At 39.3% G+C, this 19,941-nt stretch overlaps 1 protein-coding gene across 1 annotated transcript in view; it reads left to right on the top strand.

Moving 5' to 3' along the window:
- Nucleotides 1–700: 700 nt before the first annotated feature.
- The window catches only part of SEC63 (SEC63 protein translocation regulator), a 75,519-nt gene continuing 56,278 nt past the window's right edge, over nt 701–19,941 (top strand). Inside the window, exons 1-2 of the mRNA XM_025925352.2 lie at nt 701–936; nt 18,161–18,260. Of these exons, the coding sequence (XP_025781137.1) occupies nt 813–936; nt 18,161–18,260 (224 nt within the window). The 5' untranslated portion in view covers nt 701–812. The remainder of the gene's footprint in view (nt 937–18,160; nt 18,261–19,941) is intronic.

Genomic DNA, 19,941 nt, shown 5'->3' with positions numbered 1-19,941 from the left:
GGCCACAATCTCTATTGGCTTGGGGAATCTCCATCTGCAAAATGGGCGCAGCTTAGATCTCAATCTTTTAATAGCAAACATTACTTTGCAAACAAACCACAACAAAACCCCCACCATCCCCCCTGCGCCACCCAATTCTGAATGACCCGTGTTTTCAAAATGTGAGGGCTGGAGGGACGGATCTGGAACTTAAAGAAGCGTTATTATTAACCAGGGAAATTAAATAAGAGAGAGGGCAGACAAGGTGAGGTAAGGATGGGAGAAGGGAGAGGCAAGGAAACCTCAGATCTGCTCCGAATAGCTGCGACTCCAGGAGCAGCCAGGTGATGAACCGCACGCACTCACAGCTCCGCGGGTCTTTGCTGGGACCCCCCTAAAATGACCTCAAGACAGCTAGTGGGACGCTGGGAAAGAAGGCGCAGGAGAAAAGGCACCACCGGGCACTCTTAAGGCTAGAGGAGGACCTACAGGAGCTCGAGGGGCGGGCCTCTGGCTTGGGGGCGGGATCAAGGGCGGGACCTCGCCGAGTTCCACGGCTGCGCGCGCCACGTCTCCCTTAGCGAGTGTATTGGGGAGAGGCAGAGGGAGGGAAAAACCGAGTGGGGCGGGAACTATTTCTTCTCGCGAGATCTGGCGACGGCAGCGGCGGTGGCGGCGGCGTGTCCGTGAGAGTAGCGTGGGGGCGGGGAGGAGAGGCGGCGGCGGCGGCGGCGTCCGAGCTACGCCACACAGGGCCGGGGTGTTGGGTGCTGGAGATCAGAGCGGGGTCGTGGCGGCGGCGGTGAGGACAGAGCGGCGGAGGGGGGGGTGTCATGGCGGGACAGCAGTTCCAGTACGATGACAGCGGGAACACCTTCTTCTATTTCCTCACCTCATTCGTGGGGCTCATCGTGATCCCGGCCACATACTACCTCTGGCCCCGCGACCAGAACGCCGGTGAGTCCTGCCGGCAGCTGCCCGCGGACCCGCGCAGGCCCCGCCGGCCCCTGTGGGCCGCGCCGCCCCCGTCCGCTCCAGCCTAGCCCAGCCCCCAGCGTCCGGGTGATACAGCCCGCCCAGCCGAGCCTCGAGTCCAGGCGTCCGCCTCTGGTGGGGCCCGGGCTCGGCGGTGTTTCCCTGGTTCCTCTCCGGGCTCCTCTCCACCCTTGTTTCATTGTCCTTTTCAGGAGTTTCGCTTCGCACCTTCTCTCCCATTGTTCTGGACGCTCCTTGCAGCCTCCTCCTGCTTCTTTGTCTTCTCTGCCTCTGATTTTATTGGTTATTTTTCTATATGGAGGGAGCAGGATGGGTTGGGGAGGATGGGAATTGGGAGGTGAGAGAAGAGTTGGCAAAGGAGGAAGCCGAACGTGCAGGCACAACTCCGAGCCCCCAAGCCACGGCCCTCTACCCTCACACCCCCGTTTCTCTGCTGCAGCTGCCGTTACAGATGTTTTGGGCACTGTCTGAGCTGGATGGCATGTTTAGGACTCCTAACTGAGCTCACCGACCGCCCCTCCCCCCGTGCCTTTCCCCTGTTGCTTTTTCATTTATTCACTCACGCTGTGGGGTTGGAAGCAATGCTGTTATTCCCCTTAGCAAAAATAGGCTGTTCTCTATTTCCTTCTCTTTGGAGTTTCCTGTTTATGGAGGAAAAGTGCAAGAATGAAGGATTAAGTGTGTAGGTAGTGCATCTCGTTGGTGGTTGTGAGGTACCTGGTCCATTTGCTTTTAGTTCTAAATCTTTTCTCATTAAACACATGGGATTAGAACATAGAATAATAGAGATTCTTTTCGAGGCATTTTATGTTGCGCTGTACTAGGATATATGGCAAGTGATATTCTTGAAGCTGATGGAACTGCCAGGCCCTAATAGGTTATTTAACTAGTAGTTTTTGAGTAATAACATTTAGGGAAAGCTTTCAATTTCATAGGAGCTATGCTAACTTCATTAAACGTTTTCCTTCAAGTTCAGTGTGATGGAAGTCTAGGTTGTCCACGTTGTATACTGTATTTGGGGGCAGTTGTTAACAGTGAAGCATTTAATCAGCTCAGAACTTTTTATGCTTTAAGACTCCATGTTCTGTAAAATTCTTGAATTACATCATGGAATTAAATTGAATTTAGGATAAATAGCAAAGGATTCCATCTTTTTGTACATTTGATGGTAAGTTTAAATATCCATTGGGTGCAAAATCTGCCCAAAGTTACCAGTTTTCTTTGTGGATAGTTTATGAAAGTTGGATTTTGGACTGTTGTGCCTTAGTTTCCTGTGTTTTTAAATTATCTGGGTTCTTTGGACAGTAGTTGTATATGAATTATGAAGTCTTAATACTGTAATGGTTTCCCTTATCTGCCAAACCTAGGCCAATCTAATTTTATTTTGAGTGAAAAGTGAACTTCTGAGTACAGTGGTTTATTTTCACTTACCATCCCTATGTGTGCAACTGGCTGTGTGGAAGACAGAAGGGTATTGGGAGAGAGGTAGGTTTGGATAGAATGTGTTTCGAGAAGCTGCTGATTTCAGAAATTAGTCATTTTAATCTACACTGGACTTTTGAAATTTGAAAGTCCTATTTTGATGGTCGGTTTTGTATTATAAAATTTGCCTGATAACTTACAGGCAAGTTATACTTGAGCTGCTTCAGCATATAGTTAGTTGGTCTTTGGAAAGGTGGTAGGGAATTAATAGTGACTATATAAGTTACGGATTTCAAATGTCACTTTATTTAATCCTGTTGAAAACACAATGAAGTAGGTACTGTTATTATCATCTCTATCCTTATGTGAAGAAACTGCAGTTTAGAAAGCTTAAGTAACTTTCTCCTTTGTGGCAGAACCTGGTCTGCTTAGCTTCAAAGTCCTCTGTTGTCTCCAGATTGCTAGAGAGAAAGGTGTTGATTTGTCCTTTCTTTACATCTGGCTCTCTGCCTCAAGCTTGCCTTAGTCAGTAAATGTGTACATGTTAATAACGTATTTTTTTGGTCTTGCTCAAAATTGCACTGTGAAAATTAAGGTGGATGCTTAAAATGCTATTCTCATCATCATGAAAATTGGTGGACATCACTTGGGCTATTTTTTATTTTTGTGTTTCTACCGTAATTTGAGTTGTTTCTTTAGAACTACAGTGGTATTAAAGGGATGTTTTTATTATAGGGACTTTTTTCCTGAAGTTCAGTTTGCAGTGTCTTGGGTATCAAAGAGAAATCTTGGAATTATAGGTTCACCCAAAGCTCTGAAAGTTTTTCTTCAGATGTTTGCAGCAAAATAATTTGGTGACTTGTATCAACAGGTGGCTACTTACAATCTTTATTCTTCTCACTTAGAAAATAGTATTAATATAGCATATTAATTTGGAATACTAATTTGATGATTGGTGTTGTTGTAGATCCTCAAGGGCTTGTAAAAGATAGAGACACTGTACTGTGTTTCTAAAAGCTGAAAAATTCTGAAATATGTATTTCCTCAAGGGTTTTGAATAAAGGATATGGACCTGTAGTAGTATTTTTGATTAACACAACAGGATATTTTTATATTTGATTTTGAAGCTTACTGTATTTCATTTTCCTGTGAAACTGCAAGTAGCCAGATGTAAAAATGTAGGCATATGAGTTTGAATTTCAGAGTTCTTATGGCATTCTTGACTTTTCAAGGATACTCTGCCGGAAAGTATGAAAATGTTTTCTTTGCCAGCATTTCTTTTTTTTTTTTAACATTTATTTATTTTTGAGACAGAGAGAGAGCATGAACAGGGGAGGGTCAGAGAAAGAGGGAGACTCAGAATCTGAAACAGGTTCCAGGCCCTGAGCCGTCAGCACAGAGCCTGACGCGGGGCTCGAACCCACAGACCGCGAGATCATGACCTGAGCCGAAGTCGGCCGCTTAACCGACTGAGCCACCCAGGCGCCCCTCTTTGCCAGCATTTCTACATTAAAGTTCAGGTTAATTTTCGTTTTGTTTTTCAAGATGATGATACATGTGGGTCTTTTAGTTTCAAGGTTTATGCTTGTTTCAGCTTTTCTTGAATTATTGGGCTCTTGGGTCCATTAGAAATTATGGCACCATTTCACAGATGGTAAAATCTACGGTTTGAGAGATAGAAGTAATTGGTCATTGGCATATTTGATATGTTAATTGAAGTTCCTCTGTTATTCAGAACACTAATGGAATCCTTTAGCCTTGATTGTTGTCTAATCTGTTGGGCTAAGTGCACTCACAGTTAATACCCCTTTTAGTAGTTGCGGGGTCCTATTTATTTTACTCTCCTGGTTGTTTGCAAATGTGTTGAGTAAGTTGACTGAATTCTTTTTCAGACCATTATGGACAAAAGCTCTGCGTGAAGTAATAACAGAGGGTTTAGATTTCCTTAGAACAGTGGTTCTCAACCCTGGCTACACATTAGAATCACTTGGGGAGCTTTAAAAAAAAAAAAAACTTATACCCATCCCCAGATATCTGATGTAATTGGTCTGGAGTGGGTGCTGTGTATTGGTTATTTTTAAAGGTCCCTATGTGATGTAAATGGTAGCTAGCAAAGAGAACTTCCTTAGTACTCGTCTTTTGCTGGAATTGTCATTTTGGGAGATGGTGTATTTCTTTTGATATGTGCTCTTTGCTAAAAAACAACCACTAATGTTTTAGCCTTTTTGTTTTACATAGCTAAGAAGCACTTCCTGTAGAACAGTGCTGTAAAGTTCTTGTAGTTGAAAGCCGAATATATTTGTTAAAACAGTGTTGGGGCACCTGGGTGGCTCAGTCGGTTCAGTGTCCGACTTCAGCTCAGGTCATGATCTCACAGCTTTTGAGTTGGAACCCCGCGTCAGGCTCTGTGCTGACAGCTCGGAGCCTGGAGCCTGCTTCAGATTATGTGTCTCCCTCTCTCTCTGCCCCTCTCCTGCTCACGCTGTCTATCAAAAATAAATAAACATTAAAATAAATAAAACAATGTTAATAGTACAGGTTTACAGTGGTATTTAACAAGAAAAAATAACTGCTTGTAAATATTAGAATTTCAAATAATCAAGAACATGCTTTTATCTGTTCCATAGATGAAGGCTTATTGATCCTTTGAATTGAGATAAAATATATCATTATCTTTTCCAGGTTATTGTTTCTTTAATTTCTTGACCTTATTTTTTTAAAACTTATTTGACCTTACTCCTTGATCTTACTGTTTCAAAACTGTCTGGTTTTGAAACCTGGATCTGCTGCTTTACTAACAGTGTGATCTTGGGCAAGTTATTTAACTTCTATATATTTTAGTTCACTCATCTGTAAAATAGAGACAGTAGTTATTTATTTTACAGAATTAATTCAGGAGTAAACAAATAGATACACTGTACTCAGGTTTTTTTCCCCATGGTTTTGAAAGGATGAGTAAAACTTAAAAAAAAAGTTATGTTTCTTTATTTTTCTTTGCTTTCTCCCTCTCAGACAGTGTGCAAGTGATTCAACTCTCTGACTTGGGAATGTGAATAGGAGTCCATTTTTAGTGCTCCGTAGTATAGTAAGAAAACTCTGAATTTGGAAAGTTAGAAGTTCTGGCTTTAAGTTCCAGCTTTGTTCCTATTTTGTTATTTCTGAACTCAACCTCATTTTCTAGGCATAATAATAATGTGCCCTATAAGAAGGGATTCTCAGAAGCAAAGAAATAAAATGCACATAAACATGCCCACAAAACTAAACACAGTGTAGACATTCCTTCATTTGATAGGTATTTATAGAGGATTAACTATGTGCTAGATACTGCTTCTAGGTGATGGATCAGATTTTTAAGTGCATAGAACTTTTTTCTTACTAGGTTGTATATACCCAGTACAGAAAAGCACACACACAAAGAAAGCAGAACAAAAATTGCTTGTAATCGCATCACCCAGAGGTAATTAAACATTTTGGTGTGTGCACCTCCCCCTTTTCTTCCTCTTCTGGGGATGACTATAGACATGGTCCTTCCTCTTGTTGCGGAAGGCCCTACACCCCCCTCCAGCCTGAGACAGATAATTGTGATTCTCATCTCAGCTCTGCTGCTGTTCATTTGAATGTTTGCTAGCCCAAGGCAAGTAGTGCTGAATGCACTCATAATAGCACTTTGAGCCAGACTCAGGTATTATCCCAATTTTACTAATAGGAAAACTAAGTCCTAGAGGAGGAAAGTTTATCTAAAGCCGTATAGCTCCAAAACCGTCTTAATGCTAGAGCTTCTCTTGTTAGCCATTACTCTTGTACTGCCTTCTGTAATATAACACACGATAGTAAGTATTGAAATGGTAAGTGGAAAGTGCTGTGAGAGCACAGAGGAAGAAATGAATAATTCTGTTTCTGGATTTGGGTATTTCATGCAGAGGAGGTTGTTTGAGATGGGTCATAAAGGGTCAGTGGGGGAAATGTATCCCTTAGGTAGGAGAAAGTATATGCAAAAGCATGGAGATGTTTAATAAATGGTAGAGATTTGCTGTGTTCTTAAAAGTAAATCAGCCATCTTAGGACTCATACTTTATTTTGTAATTTTTTGGGTAAACAGTGGAAGTTTTTAAATAGTTCATGACATGGTCAGTTTGCCATTTTAGGAAGCTTATACTTTATCCTGTAAGTTATTGGATAAACAGTGGAGTTTTTAGAGTAGGGTAATGCCTTGGTCAGTTTTGCTCTTGTGGAGCATTGTGTGGAGAATGATTTGGCAGAAGAGGATGGGAGGTTGATGGGTGGGGAAGAACTAGATAGAGAAGGAGACCATTTCAGAGGCTGATTAGTCCACTGAAATGTCAGGATGTAGGGGAATGGGTAGATTAGAAAGAGAACTCTAAGATAGCTTGGAGTACTTATAGAATGTAAAAGTACCTTGGAGAGAATTAAAGTGGAGTGCAGATTTTGAATTTTCACTTATTTCTCCCTCCCTCCCCCTCTCTTTTTAAAAAAATTTTATTTATTTATTTTGAGAGAGACAGAGACAGCAACGAGGGGGAGGGGCAGAGAGAGGGAGAGAGAGAATTCCAAGCAGGCTCTGCACTGTCAACACAGAGCTTGATACAGGGCTCAAACCCAGGAACTGTGAGATCATGCATGACCTGAGCCGAAACCAAGAATCAGATGCTTAACTGACTAAACCACCCAGGCACCCCTGTTTCTCCCTCTCTTAAAAGCTGTTTGGTGGGGCACTTGGGTGGTTCAGTTGGTTAAGCCTCCAACTTTGGCCCAGGTCATGATCTTCTGGCTGGTAAGTTCAAGCCCCGTGTCGAGCTCTGTTCTGACAGCTCAGAGTCTGGAGGTTGCTTCGGATTCTCTGTCTCCCTGTCTCTCTGCCCCTCTGCCCCTCCCTGTCTCATGCTCTTTCTCTTCTTCAAAAGTAAACATTAAAAAAAAAAAAAAAAAAAAAAAAACCCCTGGTGATTGGCCCAATAATAACCTACTTTTATCAGTTCAGTTTTGGGATTGAGTGCAGGGAAAAGGGTGGGGATGATCATTTTTATTTCAAATGAAATATTTCAATTGAAAATTATCTATTGGGGCGCCTGGGTGGCGCAGTCGGTTAAGCGTCCGACTTCAGCCAGGTCACGATCTCGCGGTCCGTGAGTTCGAGCCCCGCGTCTGGCTCTGGGCTGACGGCTCGGAGCCTGGAGCCTGTTTCCGATTCTGTGTCTCCCTCTCTCTCTGTCCCTCCCCCGTTCATGCTCTGTCTCTCTCTGTCCCAAAAATAAATAAACGTTGAAAAAAAAAATTTTTAGAAAATTATCTATTGATTTATCTAGGTTTCTATTATAGTGGAGTTGATTATTTCAGTCTGTTGAATGGAATTTAGCAGAAAAAACTGGCTCATATAGCTTTGTGTTCACAGGAGTATATTTTATGAGCATTCATATTTAATTTAGAACATATAGTCTTTTTAAGACTTTAGATCTTGAAGGGATATTAGACATCTGAGAAGTTTGAGTCATTTTAAAATAAAGTCATTTCCCTCTGATCTATCCTGACAGAAAGGGGAATCAGACATGTACGCTTAAGTCCTACACAGCAGAGGAAACCAGATGGGACCTTGGCATAATGAATTATAGTGCAGCATTTAGGCTTTGTAGATGTGGTCACAAACACTGGATTAGTAAATGCATTGTTGCAGTTGTTTTTATTTAAAGGTCATACTGCATACTTGCTTCATCTTGGAAGAACCTGAAAAACAAAGATAGTCCTATTTTCATTTTCTCGGATATTTGTTCCCTTAGTCATACTTTTTATTCAGACATAAGGGAAGTCACAACAAATGTATCCATACTGTACTTGGACTTTCTTTTAAATTTTTTTTTTTTTTAACGTTTATTTATTTTTTTGGGACAGAGAGAGACAGAGCATGAACGGGGGAGGGTCAGAGAGAGAGGGAGACACAGAATCGGAAACAGGCTCCAGGCTCTGAGCCATCAGCCCAGAGCCCGACGTGGGGCTCGAACTCACGGACCGCGAGATTGTGACCTGACTGAAGTCGGCCGCCTAACCGACTGCGCCACTCAGGCGCCCCTGGACTTTCTTTTAAAAAAGGTTTTCTGTTACCAGACTTTATCAATAAGAAATGTTACACATTCTTACCATCACATTGTTTATTTGAAAGATGTTGGCTCATTCTCTTAAAAAGGTGTTCCTTTTACATTTTGAGATTGTGTTTGTGTCCGTATGGGTGAAGGGATTTTCATCTGGAAAGTAGGTTTTTTGCTTGTTTCGTTATATCTGGTAGTTATTGTTTGAGCCTTAGCTGTTTGCCTGTACCAGGAGGGCAGAAGAGAGGAGTATGAATGCCATTGTTTTGATAAGAGTTTGTAATCTGGGTGGGGTGGAAGGATTAGGTTTAGACAAGTCTGAATTATATCCATAGCACAACAAAGTAAATGTAAGAGCAGTGAAAACAAGTGCTTTGGAAGTTAGGTGGATAAAGTATTTGCATTTGGTTGGTAACGATAGTGGGGATCTAGAGTTCAGGAAAGGCTCTTGAGAGTAGGTCAATTTTGACTAAACTATTAAAGGATGAGAAAGATTTAATGGGTTGAATGGTGGGGGTGGGGGTCCAAAGAAGAAATCATACGAGGGGGGGCTCCTGGCTGGCTCAGTCGGTGGGCCCTGTGACTCTTGATATTGAGGTCATGAGTTTGAGCCCCACACTAGGTGTAGAGATTACTTAAAAATAAAATCTTTAATAATAATTAAAAAACGAAATCATATGAGCAAAAAGTACAGAGGCTGGAAAGCATGGAACATGTTAAAAATACAGATCAGTTGAAGCAGAAATCATTCATTGATTAAGTGTGAGAAAAGATCTGAAAAGTTGATTTAAGTCAAAAGGAGAATCTTGTATGCCTAGCTGAAGAGTTCATATGTTTTTTGGTTGACAGTATGTCATTTTTGGACATTTTAGAACATATTTTTACAGTTGTATGCAAATTAATGTGATAACGTTTCATAGAATGAGAAAGAACAGAGATTAAGAAGCAGAGGGATAATGTGGGCCTGAACAATGGTGGTGGCAATAGGAAGAAACAGGACATTCTTCAGATACTGCTGAGGTGGAATCTTTTCTTTTTAAATTTTATACTGTATAAGTTTATATCATATTATATAATTATATATACTTTGATAAAGTATATATAATGTAAAATTTCTAGTTTTAGCCATTTTAAATGAACAATTCAGTAGCATTAATTACATTTACAATGTTGTGCAGCCATCACTACTGTTTACAATATTTTTCATCACCCCAGACAAATTATATACCTATTGACAATAACTCCCCATTCTCTTTTTCCTCCAGCCCCTGAAAAACTCTAATTTACTTTTTGTCTCTATAAATTTGCCTATTCAAGTTATTACATGTAAGTGGAATCCTACAATATTTGTCCTTTTGTGTCTAGCTTATTTCGTTTAGCATAATGTTTTCAGATTCATTCATGTTGTAGCATGTATCTGAACTTCATTCTTTTCGTGGTTGAATAATATTCCATTGTATGGATATTGCACATTTTTATTCACCTGTTGAACGCTTTTTGTTTTATTTTTAATTAGAGCGCAGGCATGAACAGGGGAGAGGGGCAGAGAGAGAGAAGAAAAAAATTAAGCAGGTTCTACACTCAGCATGGAGCCTGGTGTGGGGATTGATCCCATGACCCTGGGATTATGCATGACCTGAGCCAGGATTCAGAGTGGGACACTTCAACCAGCTGAGCCACCTAGGTGCCCCTATTGAATTGTGAATAATGCTGTAGTGAGCGTTGTCATATAAGTATCTCTTTAAGTCCTTATTTTCAGTTTTTTGGGGGTATATATTACTAGGAGTGGAATTGCTGGGTCATAGGGTAATACTATGTTTAGCTTCTTGAGGAACTGCCAGACTGCCACAGAGCTGCACCATTTTGCATTTCTACCAGCAATGTAGATGGGTTCTAATTTCTGCATATTCTCTTCGCTTATTTTTCATTCTTTAAAAATTATAGCCATTGTAATAGATGTGAAGTGGTATTTCATTATGGTTTTGATATGCATTTCCCTAGTGGCTAATGATTTTGAGCATCATTTCATTTGTTTGTTGGCCATATGTATATCTTCTTTGGAAAAATGTCCATTCAAATCTTTTGTGCAGAGCTCGATGTGTTGTTTATCTTTTTTTTTGTTAACTTGTAGGAGTTCTTTATACATTCTGGATATGAATCCCTGCTAGATACATGGTTTGAAAAGATTTTCTTCCATTCTATAGATTTTTCACTTTCTTGTGTCTTTTGATGCATGAAAGTTTTTAAGTTGGATGAAGTCCAATTTATTTTATCTTTCATTGCTTGTGTTTTTATTGTCTGAGAATCCGTTGGCAAGTCCACGGTCATGAAATTTTATCCCTGCATTTTCTTATAAGAGAATTATGGTTTTGGTGTTGTGTAAATTTTTTTTTTTTTTTTTTTTTTTAAGTTTTGAGAGAGAGAGAGAGAGACAGAGCATGAGCAGGGGAAGGGCAGAGATTGGGAGACATAGAATACGAAGCAGGCTCCAGACTCTGAACTGTCAGCACAGAGCCTGACGTGGGACTTGAACTCGTGAACTGGGAGATCATTACCTGAGCTGAAGTCAGATGCTTAACCAACTGAGCCACCCAGGCACCCCAAGTTGTGTAAATTATTTATATTTGGATATTAACCCCTTGTTGGATATATCATTTACAGATATCTTCTCCCATTCAGTAGGTTGCCTTTCCTTTTTGTTGATTACCTTTGCTGTGCAAAAAGCTTTTTATTTTGGTGTAGCCCTAATAGTTTATTTTTGCTTTCATTTTCTTTGTTCTATATCTATACTTTAGTGATTAATATGCTATTCCTTTGTATCATTATATAATTATATATACTTTGTGCCTTTAGACAAGTTAACCTTTCTGGGCGTCAATTTTATTTATTTATTTTGACAGAGAGAGGGAGGGAAAAAGAGAGGGAGGGGCAGCGAGAGAGGGAAAGAGACTCTCAAGCAGGTTTGCATCAGTGGAGAGTTCAGTGTGGGGCTCAGTCTCACAAACCGTGAGATCATGACCTGAGCTGAAATCAAGAGTTGGGACATTTAACCTACTGAGCCACCCAGGCAGCCCTCAACATTTTTAAAGTATAATACATACATGCATGCCCTCAGGGTTATTGGGAAGTCTAAATGAGAAAATTCATGCATTCAACAATTATGTATTAAGCACCTACTATTTGCCAGGCATTGTGTTAGGCAGTGGAATGTGGGATAAACAATGTAGGCGGGATCCTTATTCTCTTGAAGCTTACATCCTAGTGTGGGGGAGATGAGTGACATACTACATATAAACAATAAAATATCAGATAGTGATATGTACTGTGTAGAGAAGTAGAGTATTCAGAGAGTCTTCCTGAGAACATTCCTTCATGCTGTGACAAAAGGCAGCCAGTTATTCAGAGGTTTGAATTGGGTAGGAAAAGCCTGTTATAGGCTGAATGAACAGTTGTGTGTGTACAAGAGCCTTTAAGGCAAAAAAAAGTTGGGCATATTCCACCAACAGAGAAGACCAGAGTGGCAAGGGTATGTCAGGTGAGGAGAATAATCTGGGATAAATTCAGAGAGGGGGCTGGGGTGCAGAGCATGTCTGTAAGCCAGGGAAAGAAGTTTGGATTTTAAGTTTGGATGGGAAGATTATTGAAGGTTTTTAAGCAAAGAAGTGACAAGATCTTGACTATTTTATTTCTTAATGAGAGGAGAATAGTTTTTGGCCACTTTATATATCCTTTTATGGGTAATGTCTTTTCTACTTAAAATGTTTATTTAAAAAATTTCAGTTACAGGGGCGCCTGGGTGGCTCGGTCGGTTAAGCATCCGACTTCGGCTCAGGTCATGATCTCACGGTCCGTGAGTTCAAGCCCCACGTCAGGCTCTGTGCTGACAGCTCAGAGCCTGGATCCTGTTTCAGATTCTGTGTCTCCCTCTCTCTCTGCCCCTCCCCTGTTCATGCTCTGTCTCTCTCTGTCTCAAAAATAAATAAACGTTAAAAAAAATTTAAAAAAAAATTTTAGTTACATATTTAAGAAATCACATACTGGGGGCAGCTGGGTGACTCAGTTGGTTAAGTGTCTGACTCTTGATATTGGCTAAGGTCACAATCTCATGGTTCATGAAATAGAGCCCCTAAGCAAGCCCTGCAGCGCAGAGCCTGCTTGGAATTTCCTCTCTCTTCCTCTCTCTCTCTCTGCCCCTCCCCTGATTGTGCTCTCTCCCTCTTCTCTCCCCCCTCAAAATAAATAGACATTTGAAAAATTAAAAAATCACATCCTATAAAATATCCTGCAGGTGGTCCCTGGTTATAATGGTTTGACTTAGGATTTTCCAATATAAAGTCTGAAGTTGATACGCATTCGGTGGAAACTGTGCTTCACATTTTGAATTTTGATCTTTTTCTGGGCTAGTGGCATGGGGTACAGTGCTGTTAATGGTACTGGGCAGCAGCCGTGAACCACAGCTCCCAGTCAGCCATGTGATCATGAGGGTAAACAACTGATGCACTTAAAACCGTTCTGTAGCATACATCCGTTCTGTTTTTAACTTTCAGTACAGTACTTAATAAATTAAACAGGTTTCCTTCTTCGTTACCAGAGTATGCAGGGGATATAGGTGGCAGATGAACCCAAGTTTCTGAAATCTTCCAATTTAGATAATCTGATGATAGTGAGTAGTGTTTAGTCAATCCTCTTTTGTCTAAAGCTCTTTTGTCTAAAACTGTGTCATATTGCCAACAGTGTGCCTTTATTTTAAAAATAAGTTTTAGTATTTAGAGTTTTAACTTTTTTTGAACATATGGGATATTTACAAACTTATAAGTGAAAGAAAGCATAGCAGATACTTTACTCAAATTTTAGTGATTTATCAATTTATAGTATTTATGTTGTCTTCATACCAAAAAACGTAGCATCGAATTTTAACATATAAAAGCTTATAGATGTTAAACCTGAGTATGATAAACATACTGATTTTTTTTGGCAGTATGTGCTAAAGGATTTATAGGTGAAGCATCTTGATATCTGTAGTTTACTGGAAGATAGTTCAGATAAAAAAGAATGGTGAGGGGGCTGCGTGGCTCTGTCCGTTAAGCATCTTACTCTTGATTTCAGCTGAGGTCATGAACTCACTGTTCCTGAAATCAAGCCCCCAAACTTGGCTCTGTGCTGACAGCGGGAGTCTGCTTGGGATTGCCTCTCTCCCTCTTTCTCTGCCCCTCCCCCAACTTGTACATGCACATGTTTTCTCTCCCCCCACCCCCAATAAATAATAAACTTAGAAAAAAAAGTGGGAGGGGAAAGAGGGAACTAGAGGTAACGCCAAGAGTTGCAAAATGTTAACATTTGGTGAATTTAGATGAAGGATGTTTTCATTGTGATATCTTTCAACTTTTTTGAAGGTTTGAAATTTTTCAAAAAGTTGGGAAAAACATTAGTCACAGGGAATAAAAAAATTAATTTTTAGAGGTATGTGTCAATATTATAAGAAATGACAGGATGAAAATATATTACATTAGGATAAAATTATGTGGGGGAAATAAAATGAAGGGCTGGCTTGTTCATGAAGTTTTGTAAAGGGAAATTTTGTAAATGGTAAATGTATGAAATTGCTGTGGTTTTTAGGTTTAATTGGTGTGTTTAAAAGTGATGGAACTATTTTATGGGGCGCCTGGGTGGCGCAGTCGGTTAAGCGTCCGACTTCAGCCAGGTCACGATCTCGCGGTCCGTGGGTTCGAGCCCCGCGTCGGGCTCTGGGCTGATGGCTCAGAGCCTGGAGCCTGTTTCCGATTCTGTGTCTCCCTCTCTCTCTGCCCCTCCCCCGTTCATGCTCTGTCTCTCTCTGTCCCAAAAATAAATAAACGTTGAAAAAAAAAAATATTAAAAAAAAAAAAAAGTGATGGAACTATTTTATTTTAAAATGTCAACTCATATCAGAAATGACATCTTTTGTACCTCTTCAGACTTCTGGTGAAAAATTTGAGATGCCAGATGAGAAACCTACAAGTAGGTACATGAGTTTTACAAATTCTTTTGCGGTAATGAAGCAAACAGGTTTGAAGATTTAAGATCTGGCTAATGTTCTTTCAGCTCTTTGGGTTCCAGGAATATGGTGCTAAGAGTTCACTCAGTTATACTACACCTTGGCAGATCATACTGGCATGGGCAGATGGATGTGACTATTTTAGCAAAAGGCATTATATAGCTTATGAAGCGCAGCCATATTAACCTTCTCCCAAACCTGTACTATTCCCACGGACATAAAAACTTTATGTTCACCTGCCGAGAGCAGTCATAATATGTTGTTATATAGTTTAAGTCACAGAATTGTTTTATGACTTTGTAATTTCCCTTTTCTGTAAATGTGTATTGATTTCTTTAAAAACTATATCATAAGTAAATGGTATTACTAACATAATTTTTACTAGCTATAACACTAGTAATTTATAAATGAACTTAAAAACAAATTCTAAGTGTCTTTTAAAAAACTATCTGGAAAGACCTCACTTGTGGTAGTTACTTTCACTTGAGATCATTCATACAGAGATTTGGAATGTGTGCTATGAATGTTTAATTGTGCTGGAAATCTAAATGCCAGTGTCTTCCTGTGTAAACCATAGCTTGTAGTACTTATTGATTGACTTCTGTATTCTCCTAAAAGGTTAAGATTTAATTTTTGGATTGGAAGAGTGAGGCGTACAAGGTACATATACATTGTGCAAAACTACGTAACTGAAAATCGTGTGTACTTTTTTTGGCTAGAGACATTGGGAGAATGTCATTCCTTTTAATAGATCAAGCTGGCTAATAAAGAGACTTCTGCATTGTTCTTATAACCTTATCAAACATTTCCTTGGTTTTATAGAAAATGGGAGACTGTGGAGGCTTAATTTAATGAAATACAGATTAAAAAATCACCAGTGGTATTTTCAAGTGTCTTGAAAATAACCATGAAAATCAGAAAATTAATATTACTACCATTTCATTCTCAGACCCCATTTAAGTTTTGTCACTTGTGTCAGTGAAGTTGTTTATAGCAAAAGATCCAGCTCAGAATCACACATGACATTTAGTTGACATGTTTCTTTAATCTCCTTTAGTCTGGTACAGTTCTTCAGCTTTTTGACTTCCAAAATTACAGGTCAGTTATTTTGTAGGATGGCTCTGGATTTGGCTGGTGTTTAATCATGATTAGATTCAGATTTATATCTTAGGCAGGAATTTCACAAAAGTGATTCTGTGTTCCTCTTATTATGTTCTATCAGATGGCATATGATTGCATTTTGTCCCATTGCTGGTAATGTTTACTGAGCACCTGATTAAGATAATGTCTGCCAGGCTTTCTGTATTAGTTTCTTATTGGTGCTGTAACAAATTCCCACAGTCTTAATGGCTTATTACATTATTGCAATGTAAATTTATTCTCTTACAGTTCAGGAGGCTGGAAGTCCAAAATCAATTTCACTAGGCTAGTCATGGTGTTCGTAGAGCTGGTTCTTCCTGGAGGCTCTTGGTTAGAGTCTATTTCCTTGCCTTTTCCAGCTTCTAGAGATAGCCTGGGCTCCTTGGCTTATGATTCCTCCTTCCATGTTCAGAGGATATCACTCCACCATCTGCTCCTGTTGTCATATCACCTTCTTTGTCTTTGACCCTCCTGCTTCCTCCTTATAAGGACCCTTGTGACTATATTGTATCCATCCAGATAACATAGAATACTCTTCTCTCTCAAGATCTTTAATTTAATTGGATCTGTAGAGTCTTTTTTGCCATGTAAGATAATGTAGTCACTGGTCCTGGCTATTAGGATCTGAACTTCTTGGGTGGCAATTATTCAGCCTACCATACTTTGCCACTGTAAAATTATTTTTTCCCTTTTGTAATTTGTGGGAAGGCACTTGAATCCCTTGTTCTTATTAGTGGAGAATGGTATTTAGAAACTAGATCTGGGTACTAGTGTGCTTACTGCTATTGGTCTCACACACTGTTCCTAGGCTCACTTAATAGTGCCTATATGTGTATGTATATAAGTCTACGTCTGTAATCCTTTATTAAAATATATTAGTTTATAGCAATATCTTCAATTCCAATTCAGTACCACAGGATTCATTCTTATTATTTTCTCATATATATAACTCCCTTCTGAGTCCAGTTATCCTTTGTGTATTAACTTATTTTATCAATCCCCCTGTATGTTACCAGTCTCCTTTTCTGTCACCACCCCTTTCCCTCTATGGATCCCTCTTCACCACACCTGGTTGGTTCTGCTACCTCCTGTCACCTAGCTCTCCATGTGGATGCTTTCCTCAAAGTATGGTGGTAACAGGGTAGTTAGACTTCTTACATGGTGGCTTTGGAGCATTCTGTTATAGGCAAAGTTCTTTTACTTATCTAACATCTCATTTAAGGACTGTGATTTTGTAGTTTTTTTAGTATTGTGAAAAAATTTATATTTAGTATTAGCCAGCTAGACTCTATTTAGATGATCTCATTTTTGTTGGCAACATCCAAAGCATTATAGTCAGGAGCCAGTGGACCATATGCCTTCTTAATCACGCCTGATCAGGGAGTTGACCATGGCCCTTGTCAATATCATAGAGCTTCTTCATAATCTGTCTGATCTGGTGCTTGTTGGCCTTGACATCCATAATGAACACAAGTATTGTTGTCTTCTATCTTCTTCATGGCTGACTCATTGCTCAGGGGGAACTTGATGATGGCATAGTGGTCAAGCTTGTTGCTCTTCCAGAGAAAATATTTGGGCTGCCTTTGGAGTGTCTTGGGCCACCAGAAGGTGGGTAACATGCAGATCTTTTTTTTTTTTTTTTTTTTTTTTTTTTGTGGCTGTGGTTGCCTTTCAGCACTGCCTTCTTGGCCTTCCAAGCCTTTGTTTTGGCTTTGGCTTTGGGAGGGGCAGGGTTTTTTTTCCTTTGCTTTCTGCATGCCATCTTTGCTAAGAGGTACATTTTTTAAAAATTAAATTAAATTAAATTTTATTTTATTTTATTTTTTTGGTACATTTTTATTTTATAACTTTTTTTTTTTTTTTTTAACTTGGGAGACTTATTCAAGTGATTGGTAGTGAGTTTATTAGTAAAACAATATATGATATTTTGGCTTGGTTTAATTCCTTTTTAGTTGAATTGCAGATTTTTTTCTGAGGACTAAAATAATGCCTTTCATAACTCTTATATGAACCTATTTTAACTTCTTATGGGTTTGGGTGACTTTTCTAATTTAACATTTTCATGATTGAATAATACCATTTCCGCTTAGCTTCCTTAATAAGCTGCATGTTTCAACTATTTTATACTTTCTGTATCTCCTATAGCAGAAGGGAAAGGAAGAAAGCATTTCTCAGAAATTACTGATTATGTGGCTAAGTATTTTGGATTCAAGTCATTTTTTTGCGTTTTTTGATTAGAAGTTATTTAAGTCTCATATGCAAATGGTTGCCTGGTAGTTGAACAAAATTTTCCAGATAGATCATTTGTTTGGAGTGGCAGAAAAATTAACCTATATTGTGAATTTTTCTTAAAGGTTATTTGAGAAGGTAGTACTTCGATGTTCCAACAAAATTTAGCATGGTAATGAAGGTTAGTATGTTATTAACTGGTTTTGTCTTCACAGTGAAAAATGCTTCAACTTATCATCTTATTTATTTATTGTTTTGACAGAGCAAATTCGATTAAAGAATATCAGAAAAGTATATGGAAGATGTATGTGGTATCGTTTACGGTTATTAAAACCCCAGCCAAATATTATTCCTACTGTAAAGTAAGTAATTGGTTTCAATTAAAAAAATACTTCTTATTCTTTGCTAGGTATCGTATAAAATATGGGTGTAATGATGAATAAGACATATGTTTAAAGAAATTGTAGCCTTAGTAGGGGTAAGATGTGAGTTTGAGAGCTGTCTGAACAGAATGATTTAGGAGAGAGAATGTACTTTTTTTTTTTAATGTTTATTTACTTTCAAGAGACAGAGCATGAGCAGGGGAGGGGCAGAGAGAGAGGCAGACACAGAATCAGAAGCAGGCTCCAGGCCCCAGCCGTCAGCACAAAGCCTGACGGGCTCAAACCCATGAACCATGAGATCATGACCTGAGCCGAAGTCGGACGCTTAACCAACTGAGCCACCCAAGGCACCCTGAGACAATGTACTTCTGACTTGAGGGAGGGTGGGAGAAAGGGAAGTCAAATCTTGAAGGAAGACCTTGTGCATCTTGCCAGGATTTGAATTTTGCCTTAAAGATTATGGGGGAATCTTTAAAAGATTATCAAAAACAGGGAGGTGACATGATCAAGTTTGCATTTCATAGTGATAATTAAGGTTTATTGAGCACACACTGTATGCCAGATGTGCTAAGGCTTTATGTGTTATCTCCTAATTTTATCATTAACTTCAAAGTAGATGTTTTTGCTGTTTTCTGAGATGAAGAACCTGAGACTAAGAGGTTCTCTTCGCTCCTGGAGAGCTAGAAGCGTTCCTGGAGCTAGAAGCTGTGGAACGGGGACCTATTTTTATATTTTGCACGCCAATCTTTATTTTTGCACGCCAATCTGATTAAACAAGCCATTAGAATTTTTAATTAGAGCATGCGTGTTTGATTTTGTGAGGCAAGGGGGCCTGGGGTCTGCTGGTTTAGAGACTAGGCTTTGGACCTTCACCCTGAGTTGTCAGTTTTGAGGTAGTAGATGAATCTGATAGGTGATGAAAGAGTTGCCATTATAGGAGGACTGTATCTTGTGAATTACTTATATCTGTCTATCCAGTAGATAGGAGGGGAAGAACTAGCAGAGGAAATTAGTAAAAGTAGAACCATGTATTTTTTGATCTTGGTTTAAATGATGATGATAATTTTCAACATCTCTAACTTCAAGGGTTTTAAATAGTTTTTCTTTGTAAGGTTTGACTTTGCCTAGTTTAGTTCCTTTACAGAGGAAGGGAAATCTTAGCTTTGGTGTTAAGAGTTCTTCAACGATGCAAAACTAAAACTCAAAGTTAGTGTTTACAAGAGTAGTTTTATGTTCACTGTTGACTCTGCCTTTGCTTCTTATAGTTTTATGAGGCAGCAAGGCAAATTTTTTTTTGCCCTCCCAATCTCTTCTTTTCTGGGCTTTGGTCAACACTATGTCAGTATCTGAACTTCAGTTTTCAAGGAAAAAGCCCAATTGTGTAAAGTTCTCTTCAGTGATTAGCAAACTCATTTACTTAAATGAAAGTACAGATTAAGGGATGTTTATAAGTAAGGAAGAATTAAATAGATAACTGGTAACAATTTTAGATAAGGTCAGAAACCATCAAAACCTTTTTGCTCCATAACCTTAAAGCATTCTTTCAGAATTAAGCAGTCATTGTGTAATGCTCTAATTTGTGGAAGTTGGTTCCAAAATGACCTTTAAAATATGCTTAAAGAAAAACACGAGACTTCACAAGTTGATCACTGACCCTATA

This window comes from Puma concolor, chromosome B2 (assembly GCF_028749965.1).
Source record: "Puma concolor isolate L17-30 chromosome B2, mPumCon1.1.hap2, whole genome shotgun sequence".
Lineage (NCBI taxonomy): Eukaryota > Metazoa > Chordata > Mammalia > Carnivora > Felidae > Puma > Puma concolor.
This window is presented reverse-complemented; position numbering and strand designations above follow the sequence as displayed.